Genomic DNA, 16,426 nt, shown 5'->3' on the forward strand with positions numbered 1-16,426 from the left:
AAGCATTGGCAAGGATGGTCCAAAACACTGGATCACATTTTAAAAAAAAAAAATTGTGTCCACTTTGCAAAGCCTCATGGCATGTTTTTCCAGCAGCAAGTTTGCCACCCTCGTGACATCACATTTAGGCTAATGTTACAAGTGAACTCAGAGCATTACCCAACAAATGGGGCCATTTCTCAGGCTAAATTTAGCCACATTTGGCCCCACCACTTGATCAAATTAGTGGCAGGAGATTGGAAGCGGGGGGTAGGATGATTGTAGTGGGCGTAGGCTAATTCATTAGAGTGAGCTCGTGGAGAGGGGGGTGGTCACTACCAGCTGCTTTAACTTTTAAAGTGTCCCCAGGGTGAGAAAGGCTCTATTTCATTCATTTATGATACTTCTAGTTTGCCCTCAGGGGCTGCGCTGCCCTGGGCCTTGTCCAGTGAACTGGGATTAGTCCTGTACTGCCATCCAGCCCCATTTAGAATGTGCCCCACCTTTTCTGCCCCAGAGTCCTCTCTGAGAGGAGGTAGACATGCACCTTCCTCCGTCCTCCCCCCTCCCCCCAGCCCTCCGCCAACCCTGGCCACAGTTCGAATAGCTGCAGGAGGATCGTTCTGAGCCACATCAAGGCCATTCTGGAGTAATTCAGAGGAAGGGGCTGGGCAACCCAGAATGGTCTCTTCAGAGTGGGTGGGGTGTGGGATGTTTGCTGCCCATAACTTCTGCCCGCATCCAGGGCTCCTCCTGGCCCTGTTTGCAAAGGAACAAAGTTCTGTCTGGCTGGGTGGCCGACGTCAGGAGACTAAACACAGGCTTCCTGGTGGTCCTTGTCCTTCCTCTGCCCCCGAGAGCAAGTGTGACTCAAAGGCGGTGTGCCCTCAAAGTGTCCGGGCCGGAGAGCGCACAGGATGTACCCCAGCCAGGACCAAGTGCCGGCTTCCTGCTGTGGGCCAGGCCTTCTTTGCTGGGCAGCCATATGAGGCAGCCTCCAAGGAAGACAGCGGAGTCCTCAATGGGCTCTGTAAAGCTGGTTAAAGATGGTGGGCTCGTTGGGGAGCTCCATGGGGACCGTCGTGATCTGCCGTGCTCTGCTCCGAGGCTCTTCTCCCCACTTTCTTATCAACAATCCTAAGAGTCGTCTCTGGGGCACGAGTTGGGACGTTTGGCCTGGAGGCAGGAGGACAGCGACCAGTGGGTGGGTGCCAGAAAGTTCTTTCTCAGTGGCGTGTTCTGTGACCCACTGGAGCATGTTCTGACGCACTGTCTCTCAAGAGAATGGGCACGGGGCAGCCTTCAGAGGAGCATGTTCTTTGCCCTGTGCTGGAAAGCCTCCCAGAGGGCTCCCCGGAGGGTAACAGCAGCCCGTGGGTGGCCAGCCCCTTTGTATGTCACAGCAGCCTTTGGATAGAGGTGCTCACACTGGCCCATTTGCAGGTGGGGAAACTGAGGATGAAGGAGGCTTCTGGGCTTGCCCAGGGCCACATGAACCCAGACGACCTCACCCCGAGCCCTTACCCCGCACCTCTGCACTTGGCCTCTACCTGCAGGCAGGCCCTGGGGCTGGGTCAGGGGCCTTATCTGAACCCAATCTCTATCCCCCCAGACGGATTACTTCCACCTTTTCATCTGTGTGGCCATCGTGGCCATCTACGGGGATGACGTCATTGAGCAGCAGCTGGCCACCGACCAGATGCTTCTGCACTTCGGAAACCTGGCCATGCACATGAATGGGGAGCTTGTTCTCAGGAAGGTGAGTGTGGCCCCTGCATGCAGGCCCGCCCTCCCATATACAGAGCCCCACCCCTTCACTTCCAGAGCTCCGCCCACACACAGCCCCCACAAGCCCTGCCCTCCACACACAGAGCCCTGCCCCTTCACTTCCAGAGCCCCACCCACACACTCCAGCCACCCTGGGAGCTCCTGACCAAGGCCCAGTGGTCAGCATGTCTGGCAGCTGCTCAGGGTGCCCATCAGGCCCTGGCAAAGAGGCCTCTCTCCTCATGGACTGAACAGATTACCTGGTTTGATGGACAGGTCCTCCACCTGCGGTACCTCAGTCCTAGCCCAGAGCCAGGAAAACTGAGCAGGAGGCTTAGGGAGGGGAGGTGGACACTTTTCATCCGAAGTTAGTGGAACAAAGGGCGCCTTTGCCACCTCCCCACTTCCCAGGCTCCTGCTGGAGTCTGCTTCTTAAAGCTCTCTGGTGTCTCCCGGGGGCAGTGAGGAGGGCCTGGGGTCAGGGTGGGGTGGGTAGGAAGAGGGTGGTGGAAACAGACCCTGCAGGGCGGAGAGGTGGAGCCGTGGGGCCAGGCTGAGCCAGGGAGGGACAGGGTGGGCCCTGTGCCGCTTTTGCCTGCCCTGTTCACCCTCCATATGAAGGCCGTCGGGGGAGCCTTCTTTGTGTCAAGCCACATGGGAGCACTGCTCCGGGTACCATGTGAGTCCCGTCCCTCAGCTGGATCACGGTGTTGAAAGGGACGGGGCAGGCAGAGCCCTCGCCCTGACCTGGCACAGGGTGAGCCCTTGGGCGCTGGCTATTGCTGCCCCCGCTCTCGGGCCACTGGCTGTCCCCCAACGCCCTCGTCACTGCCTGTCCTCTCTGTTTGCAGGCAAGGAGTTTGCTCTATCAGTTTCGCCTCCTGCCGCGGATCCCCTGCAGCCTGCATGACCTGTGCAAGCTGTGTGGGACTGGCATGTGGGACAGTGGTTACATGCCCGCCGTGGAGTGCACAGGCCAGCACCCGGGGTCTGAGAGCTGCCCATATGGGGGCACTGTGGAGACGCCTTCGCCCAAGCCCCCCAGAGAAGGCAGGAAGGGCCCAAAGACGCCCCGGGAAGGCTTCGGTTTCCGCAGATAGGTTGGGCTCCCTGTGCTAGACGAGGGGTGAGGGAACCTCAGCCAGGTCCCAAGCATGGGGGAGGGGGTGGGGCTGGGCTTGGAGGGGATGGGATGGTAGAAACAGAAGGAAAATGCCCTTGGGCGGCATGAAGGGAAACTTTTCATATTAAGGACAAAAGCGGAGTCCAGAAGTGACAGAAGTGGAACCCGCCAGCTGCCCAGAGAAAAGTCACCTCCCAAAAAAGCGGGACCAAAATGCACAGCCATCCCACCTGGACACGCAGGCTGGCTGGGTTCTCGTGTTGCCTGCCTTTGATGGCTCTCCACACGTCCCAGGAATTCCTCCAGCTTCATCAGCCACCGAAGGGTATTGCCAGGCACTGGGAAAGGCAGAGACAGAAGGAGAGGTCTTGTGCACCCACCAGTGCCGGGGAGCGCAGAACAAGGGGGTCCTGTCCAGGCCCAGAGACATCTTTGCAAGCCGGACACACCCGCCTCATCAGGCTTCATTCTCTGAAAGAACCAAACATACTCCACAGCTTCTCCAGCCACAGCTGCAAAGCTGATGTGAAGACATCTGCCCCCCATCCCCCCGCCAAAAAAAGCCCCACTGATTTCAGGGTAAAGAGGTGTAAGAGCAGCGGACTGGGGGCTTTCACACTGTCCATTTCAACATCCTGTCCTCTTGGTATGTGAAGGAATCTGCTGCCTGAGCACAGGCTGTTGAAATGTTGGATTCCTCTCCCTTTGTTGGGGAATGTCTGCATTTGGCATTGTTTAAGGCCAACCTCACCAAATACTGCAACCAACTGGGGTCTGGATGGGTTGAGGTGTGTGTGTGTGCATGCAAAATCATCTGAAGGGAATCTGCAATGTTTGAGGGAAGGGGTACTGTATTAACTGACCAACCAAGACAAAGGCACCTGGAAGTGCTAGAAAGACTCCCACTTCCCTGCAGGGCCTGCATTCTGCCATGAATGCCAGTCTTCTGTAAGTCAGCTTCTCAGGTGGTTGGACGCAAGAGTGGCCACAGTACGGTAGCCATCACTCAGGGCACCTCTGCTTTCTGTGTGGGAACCAGGTCTTCCCAGCAAGCTCTCCCTGCTCCCAAAGATTCTCATCAGTTGCTCCTTCTGGGATTTAGAGAAGGACAGATAAGGGCATGGGAGGGCTCCCAGCCAGTGTAAAGTGGTGGAGCCATTTGCACAGGAAGCCACCTCTTGAACTGGCAGGAGCAAGGAGGCTGGAATCGTTCCTTGAATCCTCCTGCACATTCTTCTGGGGAGAAAGATTCCTGACATGCTGAGAGTCATCGCGGAGACGCAGCCCGACTAAGGCTTCTTCCTGCCCCTCAGCTTTTCTCACTGGGACCTGACGCTGCTGGATGGCGCCACTTTAAAAAGATGTTTATCAACAGGAAAGAGGAGTTATCAGCCTCCTCCCTTCTCAGCTTCTCTCTTCTCCATGAGCCCAAGTCCTCCAGCAGGCAGGAGACTGACACTGGTACTTCCAAGTTCCTGGCCCCTCTGTCCAAGAGTCTTTCGGAGAGACCATCCTGGAGCCCCATCAGTGCCCAGATCTTAGGGTACTGACCATTACAGTCCAGCAGCAGGATCCAGGCTGGATGGGGGTAGACTTGTGCTCTGCTTCTGGGGAAAGAAGATTGCCTTTCCATCCGGAGGATGGCTCCTGATCCATTATGGAAATGGCTTGAGTTACCCAGGCACTATGTTGACCCTCCTCTAGAGACCACATCCCCATGAACAGGCGTAACAGTTATCCATTGCCACAGTAATGCTACATAACAAATAGCCCCCAAACATGGTGGCCTCAACTAGCACACACTTTTACCTAGCACATGAGTCTGTGGGGCAGCAGCTCAAGCTGGGCATTTCTGGTCTGGGTTGGGCTTGCTCCCATGCCTGGAGCTGTTAAGTCCCAGGGGTGTGCTCACACATGTCGAGGTGTGTAGAGGTCAGACTTGGCTCTGCTCTGTGCTTCTTGCATCCTTCCCGCAAGCCAGTCCTGGCCAAGGCGAAGGTGCAGAATCAGAAGTGTACAGGCACCTTCCCAAGCCTTGACAGATGCCCCCCGTGCTGCCACCTCAGTGGCCAAAGCAAGTCACATGGCCAGATTCAGCATCTAGGGATGGGGAAATGGACCCTCCCCTGCAGTAAGAGAAGTGACATGGCGAGGGACTGGGATTCAGGGAGGGGTGAGGAACTGGGCGGCTGGTACGGGGCTGGAAGAGTCTACCAGCACCACAACAAAGTCCTGGTCTAGATAACACTGTTTTGGAGCTCACCTTCTACCAGGGGCGTGACTTCCCCTGAAGGGGCAGGAGATGCCTAAGAGGAGAAAGGGTGCTCCCCCCTCATCCTCCGTAGCAGAAGAACGTCCGTGCATTTTACAATACCTTGTGCCTTTGGGTTGCTGTGTGCGGGGTGGAGGGAGAGGGGTCCCAGGCTCCCTTACTTTGGAGGGTCCTGGGTGGAAAGTGCTCATTCTGAAGCTCCCAGCTCCCACAGCCCCTCACCCCCACGGCTCCCCAGGACCCTCCCACCTCTCACCCTATGGGCTGGGTGAGGTCCCAGTGAGATCTGGGCCTCCTGGAGCAGCCAGGACCTCGAAAGCTGAAGACCTGGGTGTGTGGGCTCTGCGAGGTCCCGCTGCTCCGGAGGGATGGAGAAGGCCCGCCCCTGCACGGCTCCCTTAATCTGGATGCAATTAGAGGAAACCAGCCAAAAACCCTGCGGCAGCTGTTGCCTCAGGATTATTCCCAGCCAGCAAAAGGCATTAGGGTGATAATTCAGTCATTAGACTTTTAGCCTTCCCACCGCCAGAACGTGCAAATACAGGATAATCAGCCCAGCACGGCCATCCTCGGCGATACTGCTTATTTAACCCATTTTTTCTAAATGACACTTAATGTTATTGGCTGGGGTGCGTGTGCATGCATACTTAAAAGTTTCCCCACCGCTAATGTCTGTGCTGACGTTACATGATGTCGTCGGGGCCTCTGGGAAGAGCGGGCACCTTTGATGCGCATGTGCTGGCACAGTGAGGGCAGTGGGGCAGGGACTTACCAGCCCGGTGGGGCTTCACCCTCTCAGGGAAGGTGGATGATGGCAGGATGAAGCTGGGTGTGGGGAAGGTGGGCATATAGTGGGGTCAGGGTCTGGTTAAGTGCAGAGGGGAACAGTGTGCTATTCCAGAAGGTTCTGACTTAAGTCCCAGCAGGGGGGACTTGGAACTCACAAGTCAAGGGAATTGGAGTTCTTGAGCCAATTAGAGGGGTGGGGATAGGCAGGCTGGGAGGGGTCCCCAGCCCATCTCTGCAGAGGAGGAGGGTCTGCAGTCCAGAGGGCAGTTCCATTGGCGGCCTTGGTCTGAATGCCATCAGCAGGCAGCGCTGTGTTGTCCTGATCAGCTGAGTGTCAGGCAGGACAGAGTTTTGAATCCAGGACCTTTGAGTTTTCTGTAAAATCCTGCTGGGGGCAGACAGCTGGACAGGATGAAGATGCTGGTCCTGAAATGAGGGCAGTGCCTGGCAAAGGTCACCCAGCTCTGACCTTTGATGGGTAGGAAATGGGGCAAAATCTGTGGACCACAGTGGGGGACCTCTGTGGCTCTCCCCTCAGTTTTTTGTGAGGTCCCTCTGAGCTCTCTTGTCTGCTTCTTGTTTGGTAGAAATAGCTGGGAGGAGGGCAGCCCCCAGGGTGGTGGGAATCTGCTCATGGCTGTGCCCTGCACCTGCGGAAGCCTCCATCCTCTGTTTGGCCTCCCCTCCGCCATGCGGGGAGGCTGGAGGGTGGCAGGAGCGCCTGGGTTCACCCGGCCGAGAGAAGGAAGCCTCTTCCAATTTGTTTGCCCAGCAGAGGCCCCCAGAGGCCGCCCCGCCTCAGAGGATGGAGGAGGAGTTTCCCTGGGAAACCCCACACACAAGCGGAGGTGCAGCCTGCAAGCTGCGCCGCAAACCCATAGCAAAGGGAAGGAGCCTGCGGGTCTGGCCTGAGGCCAGGCGCTTCCTCTGGAGACCCTGGGGAACCAGATGGCCCAGGATCTGATTAGCCCTGGGTTTCTAAGCCAGGCTGCAAGGCCGTCCCGAAGTGAAAGCATTCTTTCCCCGCCCATCCTTGGCTCAGAGGGAACTGCCCCCAAAGTTGTGAAGCCTAAGAACAGGGCTCCCCTACAGAGGTTGCGCAGTGCTGCGTGGAAGGAAGATGCTTACCTAGGGGTCAGGAACCTGGTTCTTGTCCTGCCTCTGACCCTTCCCAGGTGCGTGACCTTCCTGCACTCTGAGCCTCGGTTCCCTCATCTGTAGAATGAACGGCGCTGCCCTCCCAGCCCACCTCACAGGACTGCCGTGGGGACTCTCCAGGTGAAGCTGTCATGAAGATGCTTTACCAGCCCCGGGGGCTTCACCTGCCACTCAGGGAAGAGACCACTGACCTTGGCCTTGCAGCCTTGGCGGAAAGGCGGCATGCTCCCAACCCGAGAGCTCGCCCTGCTTTGAGAGTCAGCAAACCCGCTCCCTTCTACACGTCCACTTTGCTGCATGTCCCCGACTAAGGGGGACCTCTCTGTGCCTCTTCTGTGAAATTCACCCCATGCCACCCCACTCCTGCCATGAGGATAACCGACCATAAGCCATGACCTTGGTGACCCCGAGAGGTGTGTCTGTGTGCCATGTGCCCAGCTCTGCATCAGGGATGAGGTCCAGGCCTCGGACCCCCACGGCTGTGAAACCCACTCAAGCAGGGGGCTGTGGCCTCCTGGGTCAGGCTGTAGAGACTGGAGAGGGGTGTCCCTGGGCCTCTTGGGGGCAGGGCGGGCATGCAAACAGCCTGCAGGCATCTGGCCGTTAAACACATTGTGCTGAATTTCTAGGTAGGAAAGTACATTTCAAGTTCAGAGATCAAGTCACTTGGTCATCTTCTCTCCAGCACCTTGTGTTAGTCAGAGGGCAGGGTTTCTGTTGTTTAAGGGAAAGTTTAATGAAATTACCAAGAGATTACTGATGTCCGTGGCTAGCATTCGTTCTGTGTATTTCATTTTGTTTTCTTTTTTAAATACAATCGCCCACTGGTCAGGCCATGCCCCAGGCTCGGGACTGGCCACCCAGACCCCAGGGGCCACGGCCCCCACTGTGCTTCTGGCTCTCATGGATTCCACTGCAAAGTAAATAAAATCATATTGACAACAAACATACGCTCTACGGCGCCTCTAAGGAAAAGGTCCGGCGAGATTTGTTAGGTCAGAATGTGGCAGGTTCCAGTGCTGGGTAAAGTGGGCTCCCATAGAAGAGCAAGGAGGGCCGGAGGGCTGGCCAGCGGCACAGCAGGCCCTGCTCTGGGGAGCCTGGCTGCAGGCCCAGGGGTCCATCAGGCATCTGAAGGGGACGGGGCACTCGGCCTGCAGCAGGGAGGAGCTGCTCGCCACCAAGGTGGAGAGGTAGTAGGAAAGTGCCTGTGAACCCCAGTGACCAGGGGCCTCAAGACTGGCCCCAGCACCTGGAAACACAGTGTTTTATTGAGACTTGGCTGCCAGGGCTCTGATTTCAGGAAAAGCCGAAGACTTGCATTTGTGAACTTTCTACGGAGGCAAAGAAAATGAATTTGACCTTGTTAAGGGTGGGAGTTAAAGGAAGAATTCAGGCATCAGCTTCTCTCATCTCCATCCCCTGGAGCCCTACCATAGGGAACACGCCCCAGGGATTACAGGGAGGTGGGCAAGGGGGCTGGGGCCTGTCCTGGTTCTCCTGGACCGTGCTGGTGGGTGGAGGGCTCCCAGCCCTAACACGTGCCTGTGGGATTGCGAGCTGGTTTTCTGTGGTTTTGTGTGTACCTTTTCGTCCCTTTGCGTGAGAGGGGAGGAGGGTGCATATGCCGCCCTCCTGAATGTCTGCACCCCTGGGGGTCTCGTGTCTGCAGGGTCTGTCTCATCCTCCACCCACCTGGCCTTGGCTGAGACGACAGAGAGCTTTGTCACCCGTTCTCTGCAGGCCAGGAGTGCCCCTGCCTGAGGCTGGCTGGCCACGTGGCCAGGAGGGGCAGCAGCCCCGCTGATGCATCAGCTGCCGTGTCTGGCTGGTGGATCCACTTAGACCTTCTCTGTCCTTTTGTGAGTGGGAGGCGCTGCTTCCCCCTCATGCCTGGCCTTAACCTGGGATCTGAAGTCGCCCCTGATGGCCGAGTGCAGACAGAGAGGGAGCCTGGAGTTCAGGGGCACCAGCCCTACCATCACCACCCTCCAGGGCACGGCTGTGGGTCAGTTCGTCCTCAGAAAGGGGCAGTCCCACCCCACAGAGCAGCCCTGCAATGGGTCAAGGCCATTGTGGCCCTCACCTTGGGCCATGCCCCTGCCCGAGAGGGCCTTTCAAACCTGTTGGGCAGCTGGTTTCCTGGGTCTGGCCCAGCCAGGATACTCCATCAGGTGTTTGTCTTTGCTCTGCTCTAGTTCTCCCAGAAATAACAGCCGTGTAGTCACGGGCACAGGGATGTGCTGCCCTAGAGCCAGACTCTCCAGGGTGGCCCCTGGAAAGACCTGGCCTCTGTTGTCCTGTGGTCCTGAGGGCTGGGCCTGGGAGCAGCTTGTCTGTTGTGGCGTGGACGGGCCATCTGCACGGTTCGCTTTACACCCCTGCTAGCGGCAGAGACACCCCCACCCCGCCCCTGGGGCCCATTCACTTCAGAGAGTGAGCGTCCTGTGCACCACCCTAGTCCTATCATTCCTTCATGCATCCGTTCAGCCAGCCCCACCAGGGAGACGGGTACCATTGTCCCATGGACCTGCTCCAGGGACCCGAGGCTGAGCACACCAGGTCACTGGGGTTTCTGGGGCGGGCAGCACGTACTCTACAAATGCTCCATGAGCAAAACTGCCTTGCCGGCCCTGGGAGAAGCCACTCAGTGTCTGCACTTTTGGGGCCCCCGGGGCAAACCTTGAACTCCTCGGGTCTGAGTGGCCTTTGGCTGCAGAGACTCAGGTGAGCCAGAAATGTCAGAGATGATTTTCTTTCAGTCAAGTTGAATCCCATTATGAGCCCTGCCAACCCAGTTAAGTCTCAGTTGTTATTGGTGTCTCTCCTTCCCCCCGACACCCACATGAAGACATGCAATTAACAGGGGTGGGAGGGATCCCACGCAAAACGTGCAGGGGGCTCTCTGCTCCTGGCCCATGGTTGCCACTGAGACACCCTCTGTCCAAACCCAAGGAGCCCACGAGGTCTGGCTCTTTCCTTTGACTGGGGCCCTGGTGCCCAGGTACAGCTGCATCTCTACCCCCATCCTGTCCCTCTGCAGGGAAGCCACCGCCACTATACACACACACTCACGTACACACAGGGCGGGGAGGCGTCAGCCAGGCCCTTTCCCTCCCCGGTTCCATCGTCCACCTCTCTTCAAGGACCACCAGCTTTTAGAACAGAACCCACAGGAGGCTGGCCACAGGCTCCTTCCCACCACTCAGCAGAAACCTGGAGGGGAAGGAGCACAAGGGCTTGACAAGCCTGGGAGATGCTCGGAAGAAAAACTACAGTGAGAACAGGGCCCCAATCATCTCTGCGCGTTATTGGGCCACATGAAGGATCTCACTGTTAAAGGGGTTGTGTCTTCACACACCCTCACCTCCTCATGGCCATTGGGGAGGGTCCCACCCAGCCACTGCCATGCTCTCTGCAGACTGGAGGACACCTGCCAGTGGCCTCATGGGCCACATTCAGTTGCTGGCCCTGGGACACCCCTAAAGTCATCCCTCCTCCTCAGTGGACCCCCTCCCTTACCTGTGAGGCCCTCCTCTCTCTGCATCTCAAGAGAATAACCAGACCTCTGGGCTCCTGGGGCATGTACTGTGTAATTTAGATAAAAGTGGTTTGAAAATATGCTATTCATTCTCTGAATGTGATAATACGTCTGCCTTGATAGGTCAGATGCCACAAGCTCTTTCATCGGCGCTTTGACATTGAACAAACGAAAGCACTTTATATTTTGAGTTGTTAGAAAGAATGGCTTAATGGTTTTCTAAATGGTTGTTTGGATGCTGAAATTAAGTTGGTGCAACAGGGGGATAGTGCCACAGGCTGGGTATAGCAGCCCCTCAGGAGGGAGAAACAGGTTCAAAACCCCCTCAGCCAGTAAGAGACATGTGCAGTTCAACAAAGTGGGTAACCTTCATCGGGGACCAAGCACAAAGTTCACGGGGTTCATTGATTACTGGCCATGAATAAGCACAAATAGAAAAAATGGAGGGTCCTAGTGGCCACAAGTTAACGGTTAGTGAGCCCAATTGTCCGGCAATTTTAAAACCTAACAGTAGAATATGGCAATGGGCAAGGCCCAGGAAGCCCTCTGGGATAGGAGGTCAGAGCTTTAGATCAGTTCACTGGAGAACTATGGCCAGTGCCTGTCTGGACACCAGCTACAGGGGGATGGATAGAAGATTCTGAGAGGCACAACAAATGACTAAAAAGACCTCAAAGGGTAGAGGACGGGGCCCTGTCCAGAATAAAGACTGAAGGATAGTAAATGTTATCAAGAGTTTATGACTTAATGACGAGAGTGCCAACTAGCTGCTCTCCACTTTTCTGGTGGGGAGAGCTGGGCAGAGGCAATTGTGGTCACAGGAGGCGCTGCCAAAGGGCTGGGCTTCAGGAGAGCCACTCTTGAGTCACCGACCTCTTGGTGTCCCATCCCCTCTGCCCTCCAGGACTCTTGGTGTGGACTCGTCCCTGTGGGAGAAGCCCATCGCTTGCAGGGCTCCTTACTCTGTCCAAGGTGCATGAGCACAGGGAGTGTAAGGGAGTGGGGAGTTCTGGCCGTTCATGTGAGCTCAATTGGGAGCCCACGTTCCGATGTGGGGTCTCAGTGTCCTTCTGTAAAAGGAAATCCAAGTGTACTTAAAGCAACCATCTGAGACAAAAAACCAATGAGGAGTACACACAGTGGGGGGAGGGAGATGACAGTCCTCCCAGGGCACTGTCTGGTATCCAGGCCCTGTCCTCTGTTCTGCCCACCTCCTGCCCCTATTGGAAAACTTTAGAAACTTTAGAAAAAAGGTGCTGGAGACCCTCAGACCTCTGGACAGGTGCCCTCTGGGGGAATCCCACCCACCTACCCAAATGGCAGCATCTGTTCTATTTCCAGGCACATTCTGCCTTTCTCCAAAGCCCAGGCATCCTTTGGGTTTTCTGATAAATCCCCAGGTTCTGTCAAATGATTCATTTAGATGGGAGTTCCCCACCCCCATTCTTGGTCTTAGTGCTCCACTGGGCCACATGACTGCCTGAGCCAGGCTGATAAATAGCAAAATTTTAGGGATCAGAGTCACCAGCCTGAAGCAGAGTGGCAAGGAGCGGTGGGAGGTGTCCGGTGCACAGGGACGCAGGGGTGAGGGCATTTCCAGGAGAGGTGAACTGCTGGCTTCGAAGGGGAATGAGACAAAGAGCTCAGCTCTTCCCCACGTTGCCTGGAATGCATGCCTCAGAGCTATTGGTGGGGGGGGGTGGGGTCTTTCAGGTGGGTGAGACCCAGGAACTGGACTCGGGCCAGTGCAAGTAGGAAGAGGCACTGCTCCCACAGGTGTTTCTTCAAGAGCTGGCAGGTGGGACAGCGCAGCAAGGCTGGGAGTTGGCCCCCCACCCCCGACTTCCAGCTTGCAGTCTCTCCCACCCCCTCCCTGCCTGCTGCATCTGCACCCCTCTCCCATGCAGTGACCAAAGGATTCTGCAGAGTTGAATCTTACCAGAAAGGCCACTGTCCTTCCCCTCAATCTGCTGGGCCACAGTGCAGTCGCCAGGCCAGCCCCAAAGAGGTTTCTGGGTCCCCCAAATGGGGGGAGGCCCCCAGAATCTGAAATGTAACTATTGGTTCACCAAACCGGCCTGGCCTCCTGGGTCCCTGCACAGACCTCCACTCCCATCATGAGCCTGAAACTGACCCAGAATGCCAAGGTCTGCTTGTAGAGTGAGCTGCTGGGCCCCCAGAAACTGGCTTCGATTAGAGGGGACACACCACCAGAGGGTGTCCCAGTGATGGGTACAGACTCCTGTGGCTCCTGCCCAGGCTGAGGATGGGTACCTAAGAGACTGCCAAAGCCTGGGCAGGACTGGGCTCCCCATAGGGGTTTTCCTTTCCAGAAAACAGGTTCCAAAGTTTGGGTGGAAGCCTGCTTGGTATGCCCTGCCCCTAGGGCCTGGGACACCAGGTAGCTTTGCACAAGGCTGGAGGCAGGCTGCACGGGCTTCCCACTCCTGTTCTCAGCTGTCCTGCTGAATCCCAGACACAGGCCTGGCTGTGGGATTCAGCCACACAGTGGCATCTCTGCAAAGCCTGAGATTCTCACCAGGAACTGGTCTCCCAGGAGGGAGGGAGGTGGGCAGGTGCTCCCCTGCCCGCCCACAAGAGGCCTGGGGAACTAGGGTCCCGGTGCCTGGAGCCCCCACTGGGGCCTGTTCAGAAGGTGGCACGTGTGGGCACAGTGGGGCACCGCTTCCTCAAAAATAATCCTTGGTGCTAATTCCCATTTCCCCAGGAAGAGGGCCAGTGTCTCTCAGATCCATCCCATTTTCTGCAGAAGGGCTTTGTTGCAGCTTCTTTTTTTTTTTAATTAATTTATTTATTTATTATTTTTATTTTTAGTTGCATTGGGTCTTCACTGCTGCATGTGGACTTTCTCTACTTGCGGTGAGCGGGGGCTACTCTTTGTTGTGGTGCACAGGGTTCTCATTGCTATGGCTTCTCTTGTTGCGGGGCACAGGCTCTAGGCACATGGGCTTCAGTAGTTGTGGCGCGTGGGCTCAGTAGTTGTGGCACACAGGCTTAGTTGCTCCATGGCATGTGGGATCTTCCCGGACCAGGGCTCGAACCCATGTCCCCTGCATTGGCAGGTGAGTTCTTAACCACTGTGCCACCAGGGAAGCCTGTTGCTGCTTTTTTTTTTGTTTGTTTTGCGGTACGCGGGCCTCTCACTGTTGTGCCCTCTCCCATTGCGGAGCACAGGCTCCGGACGCGCAGGCTCAGCGGCCATGGCTCACGGGCCCAGCCGCTCCGCGGCATGTGGGATCCTCCCGTACCAGGGCACGAACCCGTGTCCCCTGCATTGGCAGGCGGACTCTCGACCACTGCGCCACCAGGGAAGCCCTGCTGCTTCTTTTGATTTCACACCCATTGGGCCTTTTCTCCAAGTCCAGGCATGGGGACCCTAGTTATAGTGTGTGTGTGTGTGTGTGTGTGTGTGTGTGGTGGTGGTGGCTTCCCTGCAGAGGGACAGGATGGGGGTAGAGATGCAGCTGTGCCTGGGCACCAGGGCCCCAGTCAAAGGAAAGAGCCAGACCTCACGGGCTCCTTGGGTTTGGACAGAGGGTGTCTCAGTGGCAACCATGGGCCAGGAGCAGAGAGCCCCCTGCACGTTTTGCGTGGGATCCCTCCCACCCCTGCTCCTCGCATGTCCTCATGTGGGTGCCCTATGCTGGGCACACGCCTCGGGGCCACCATGTGGATGGGTTCTGGTGGGCAGCAAGGGGCACCAAGGGAGAGGGGCACGCAGGACAGGGAAGTTCCTGGGGCTTCCAGAGGGAGGGGACTTGGGGAGTGGAGGCGGTATGAGGGCAGGGGAGCAGGGTGGGAATGGGGGAGAGGTGCAGGAGGGAAGGGAGAAGGAGGGGCAGCCCCCTCCATCCCTCCCAGGCCCACTGATCGAATCGTATCAGGTGTGCTCCAGATAAATATTAATAACCCGGTGACAGAGGGAATTGGGGATAATCTAATTAAAAGGGCACCATCCAAGCTGGAAGCTTTACTAAGGAATCACTCCCAGTGAAACCCATGAGCCCCCAAGACGGCCCTAAGAGGGAGAGGAAACTTCCCCCCTCCCCACAGCCGCCCACCCAGGGCAGCATGGGCAGGACATGGCCTCTGGCAGGGCAGGTGCCTGGCTCCAGTGCCCTCTGAGCCCCACCCCCACCCCTGCCCCAGCTCATCACTCCCAAGCAGCAGCCCTGGGCACCAGCCTGAGGCTAGAGGACCCGGCCCACCCCCATTCCAGCATCTTCTCCCTCAGCCCCTCAGCCTCCCCCTCTGCCTATCTGTCTGTCTCTGTGTCCAGCTGACAGTTTCTCTTGACAAAACCTGAACACCCCATGCCCCCCACCGTGCTCCAAATGCAAAGAAAAGGCAACCTCAGGCCTCAGAAGGGCTCCCTGGGTACCCGGCTTTCCCTGGGAGGCACTGGGGCCTCTCAGGAATGCAGACCTGACCCCTCCCAGCAGGGCCAGGCCCCACCGCTGAGAGCTGCCCATTCTTGCCTTGGACAAAGTCCTCATCCCAGGGCCAGAGTGGCCCCTTGCCATGACCCCAGAGTCCAGCCAGCTTGGGAATCTATCTGCCTGATGGGTCCCTTATCATGGGATTCACAGGCTTCCAGGGCCCACTTTCTCTTGAAATCAAGATTTATTGGGGCCCCTCGTGTGAGTGAATGGTGTTCTTTGGCCTTCGTCAACTTGGCTTGGTCCAGCTGGAGTGAGGGGAGCGGGGTACGGGGCAGCTGTGGACAACAAGTAGAACGCTGAGCCCAGGCGAGGTCCTTCCTGGGCTTTGCCGTCCAGCAGCCCAGCCCCCGCCCTCCCCTGGCCCCTGGCCCTGCAGATGGACAGCCTGTTGGGGCAGCTACTGAGCTCCTGGACTTGAACAGCAGCATCACTGGCTCTCTATTCTGTATTTGGGGTAGACAGATCTCTCCTTCCAGTCCCCACTTTCCCTCTAAGGCTGTCTGCAGGAGAAGCCCGTGGGAGGGGTGGGACACCGCTGACCATCCACCTGGCTGGGAGGAGGCCTCCTTGGGGAGGCCCGGGAAGAGAAGGGGTTAGTTCATCTAGTACTACTCCAGGCAGGGACTCGATCCGCCCAGCCATGTCCTGTCATCTGGAAAACCCCATGGTGGAGAACTTACTACCTGTCAGTAGAAGCTGCTCTTTGGCCGGGAGCCACAGGACCTCTCTGTGGACTAGGCAGGCCTGAGGGTGAGGCCAGTGAATAGCAAGGACAGGGGCATTTGGTACACGGACCCTGCAGGGCCCTTTCCATCCATTAGAGCACTCAATACTCACAGCAGCCAGATGGGGGCAGTGCTGGGTTTACCCTGTTTCCTAGAGGAGAAAACAGAGAGGTTAAGTAATTGGCCCAAGGTCACCCAGCCAGTAGATGGCAGAACGAGGACTGGTGCCCAGGTCTTTCTGATTCTCTGCTTCCTGTGCTTGGACAGTCTCTGGCCAAGGGCTTTAGGCCATCCTTCCCCAAGGGAGGGGACATCTGAGCACTGTCCAGTGGGCACATTGAGTCTCAGTTTATCTGACTCTGAACTGAGCTGCTCATGCTGTCTCTGGTTTCTCCCTCATGCCCACCCAAGGGATGAAGGGCAGGATGTGTGAGCCGGAGTTGCTGTGTGACTTGGGGCATGATGCCTCCCCTCTCTGGGCCTCTGTCTGTGGGGCAGGAGGTTGGTGTGTGATCCCCAACCAGAGGACAGAAGTCCGCACCTCCTCTAGGGGCTCACCTGGCCCCACCCTCTCCACTGGGACCCCAGCACCCAGTAGGAAGGAGCCAA

At 57.1% G+C, this 16,426-nt stretch overlaps 1 protein-coding gene across 1 annotated transcript in view; it reads left to right on the forward strand.

Moving 5' to 3' along the window:
* TBC1D16 (TBC1 domain family member 16) overlaps positions 1-8,034 on the forward strand; it is an 84,319-nt gene extending 76,285 nt beyond the window's left edge. The window contains exons 11-12 of the mRNA XM_033847640.2: positions 1,592-1,738; positions 2,598-8,034. Coding sequence (XP_033703531.1) covers positions 1,592-1,738; positions 2,598-2,846 — 396 coding nt within the window. The 3' untranslated portion in view covers positions 2,847-8,034. The remainder of the gene's footprint in view (positions 1-1,591; positions 1,739-2,597) is intronic.
* Positions 8,035-16,426: the final 8,392 nt, after the last annotated feature.

The sequence above is a fragment of the Tursiops truncatus genome, chromosome 20, assembly GCF_011762595.2.
Source record: "Tursiops truncatus isolate mTurTru1 chromosome 20, mTurTru1.mat.Y, whole genome shotgun sequence".
Taxonomy (NCBI): domain Eukaryota; kingdom Metazoa; phylum Chordata; class Mammalia; order Artiodactyla; family Delphinidae; genus Tursiops; species Tursiops truncatus.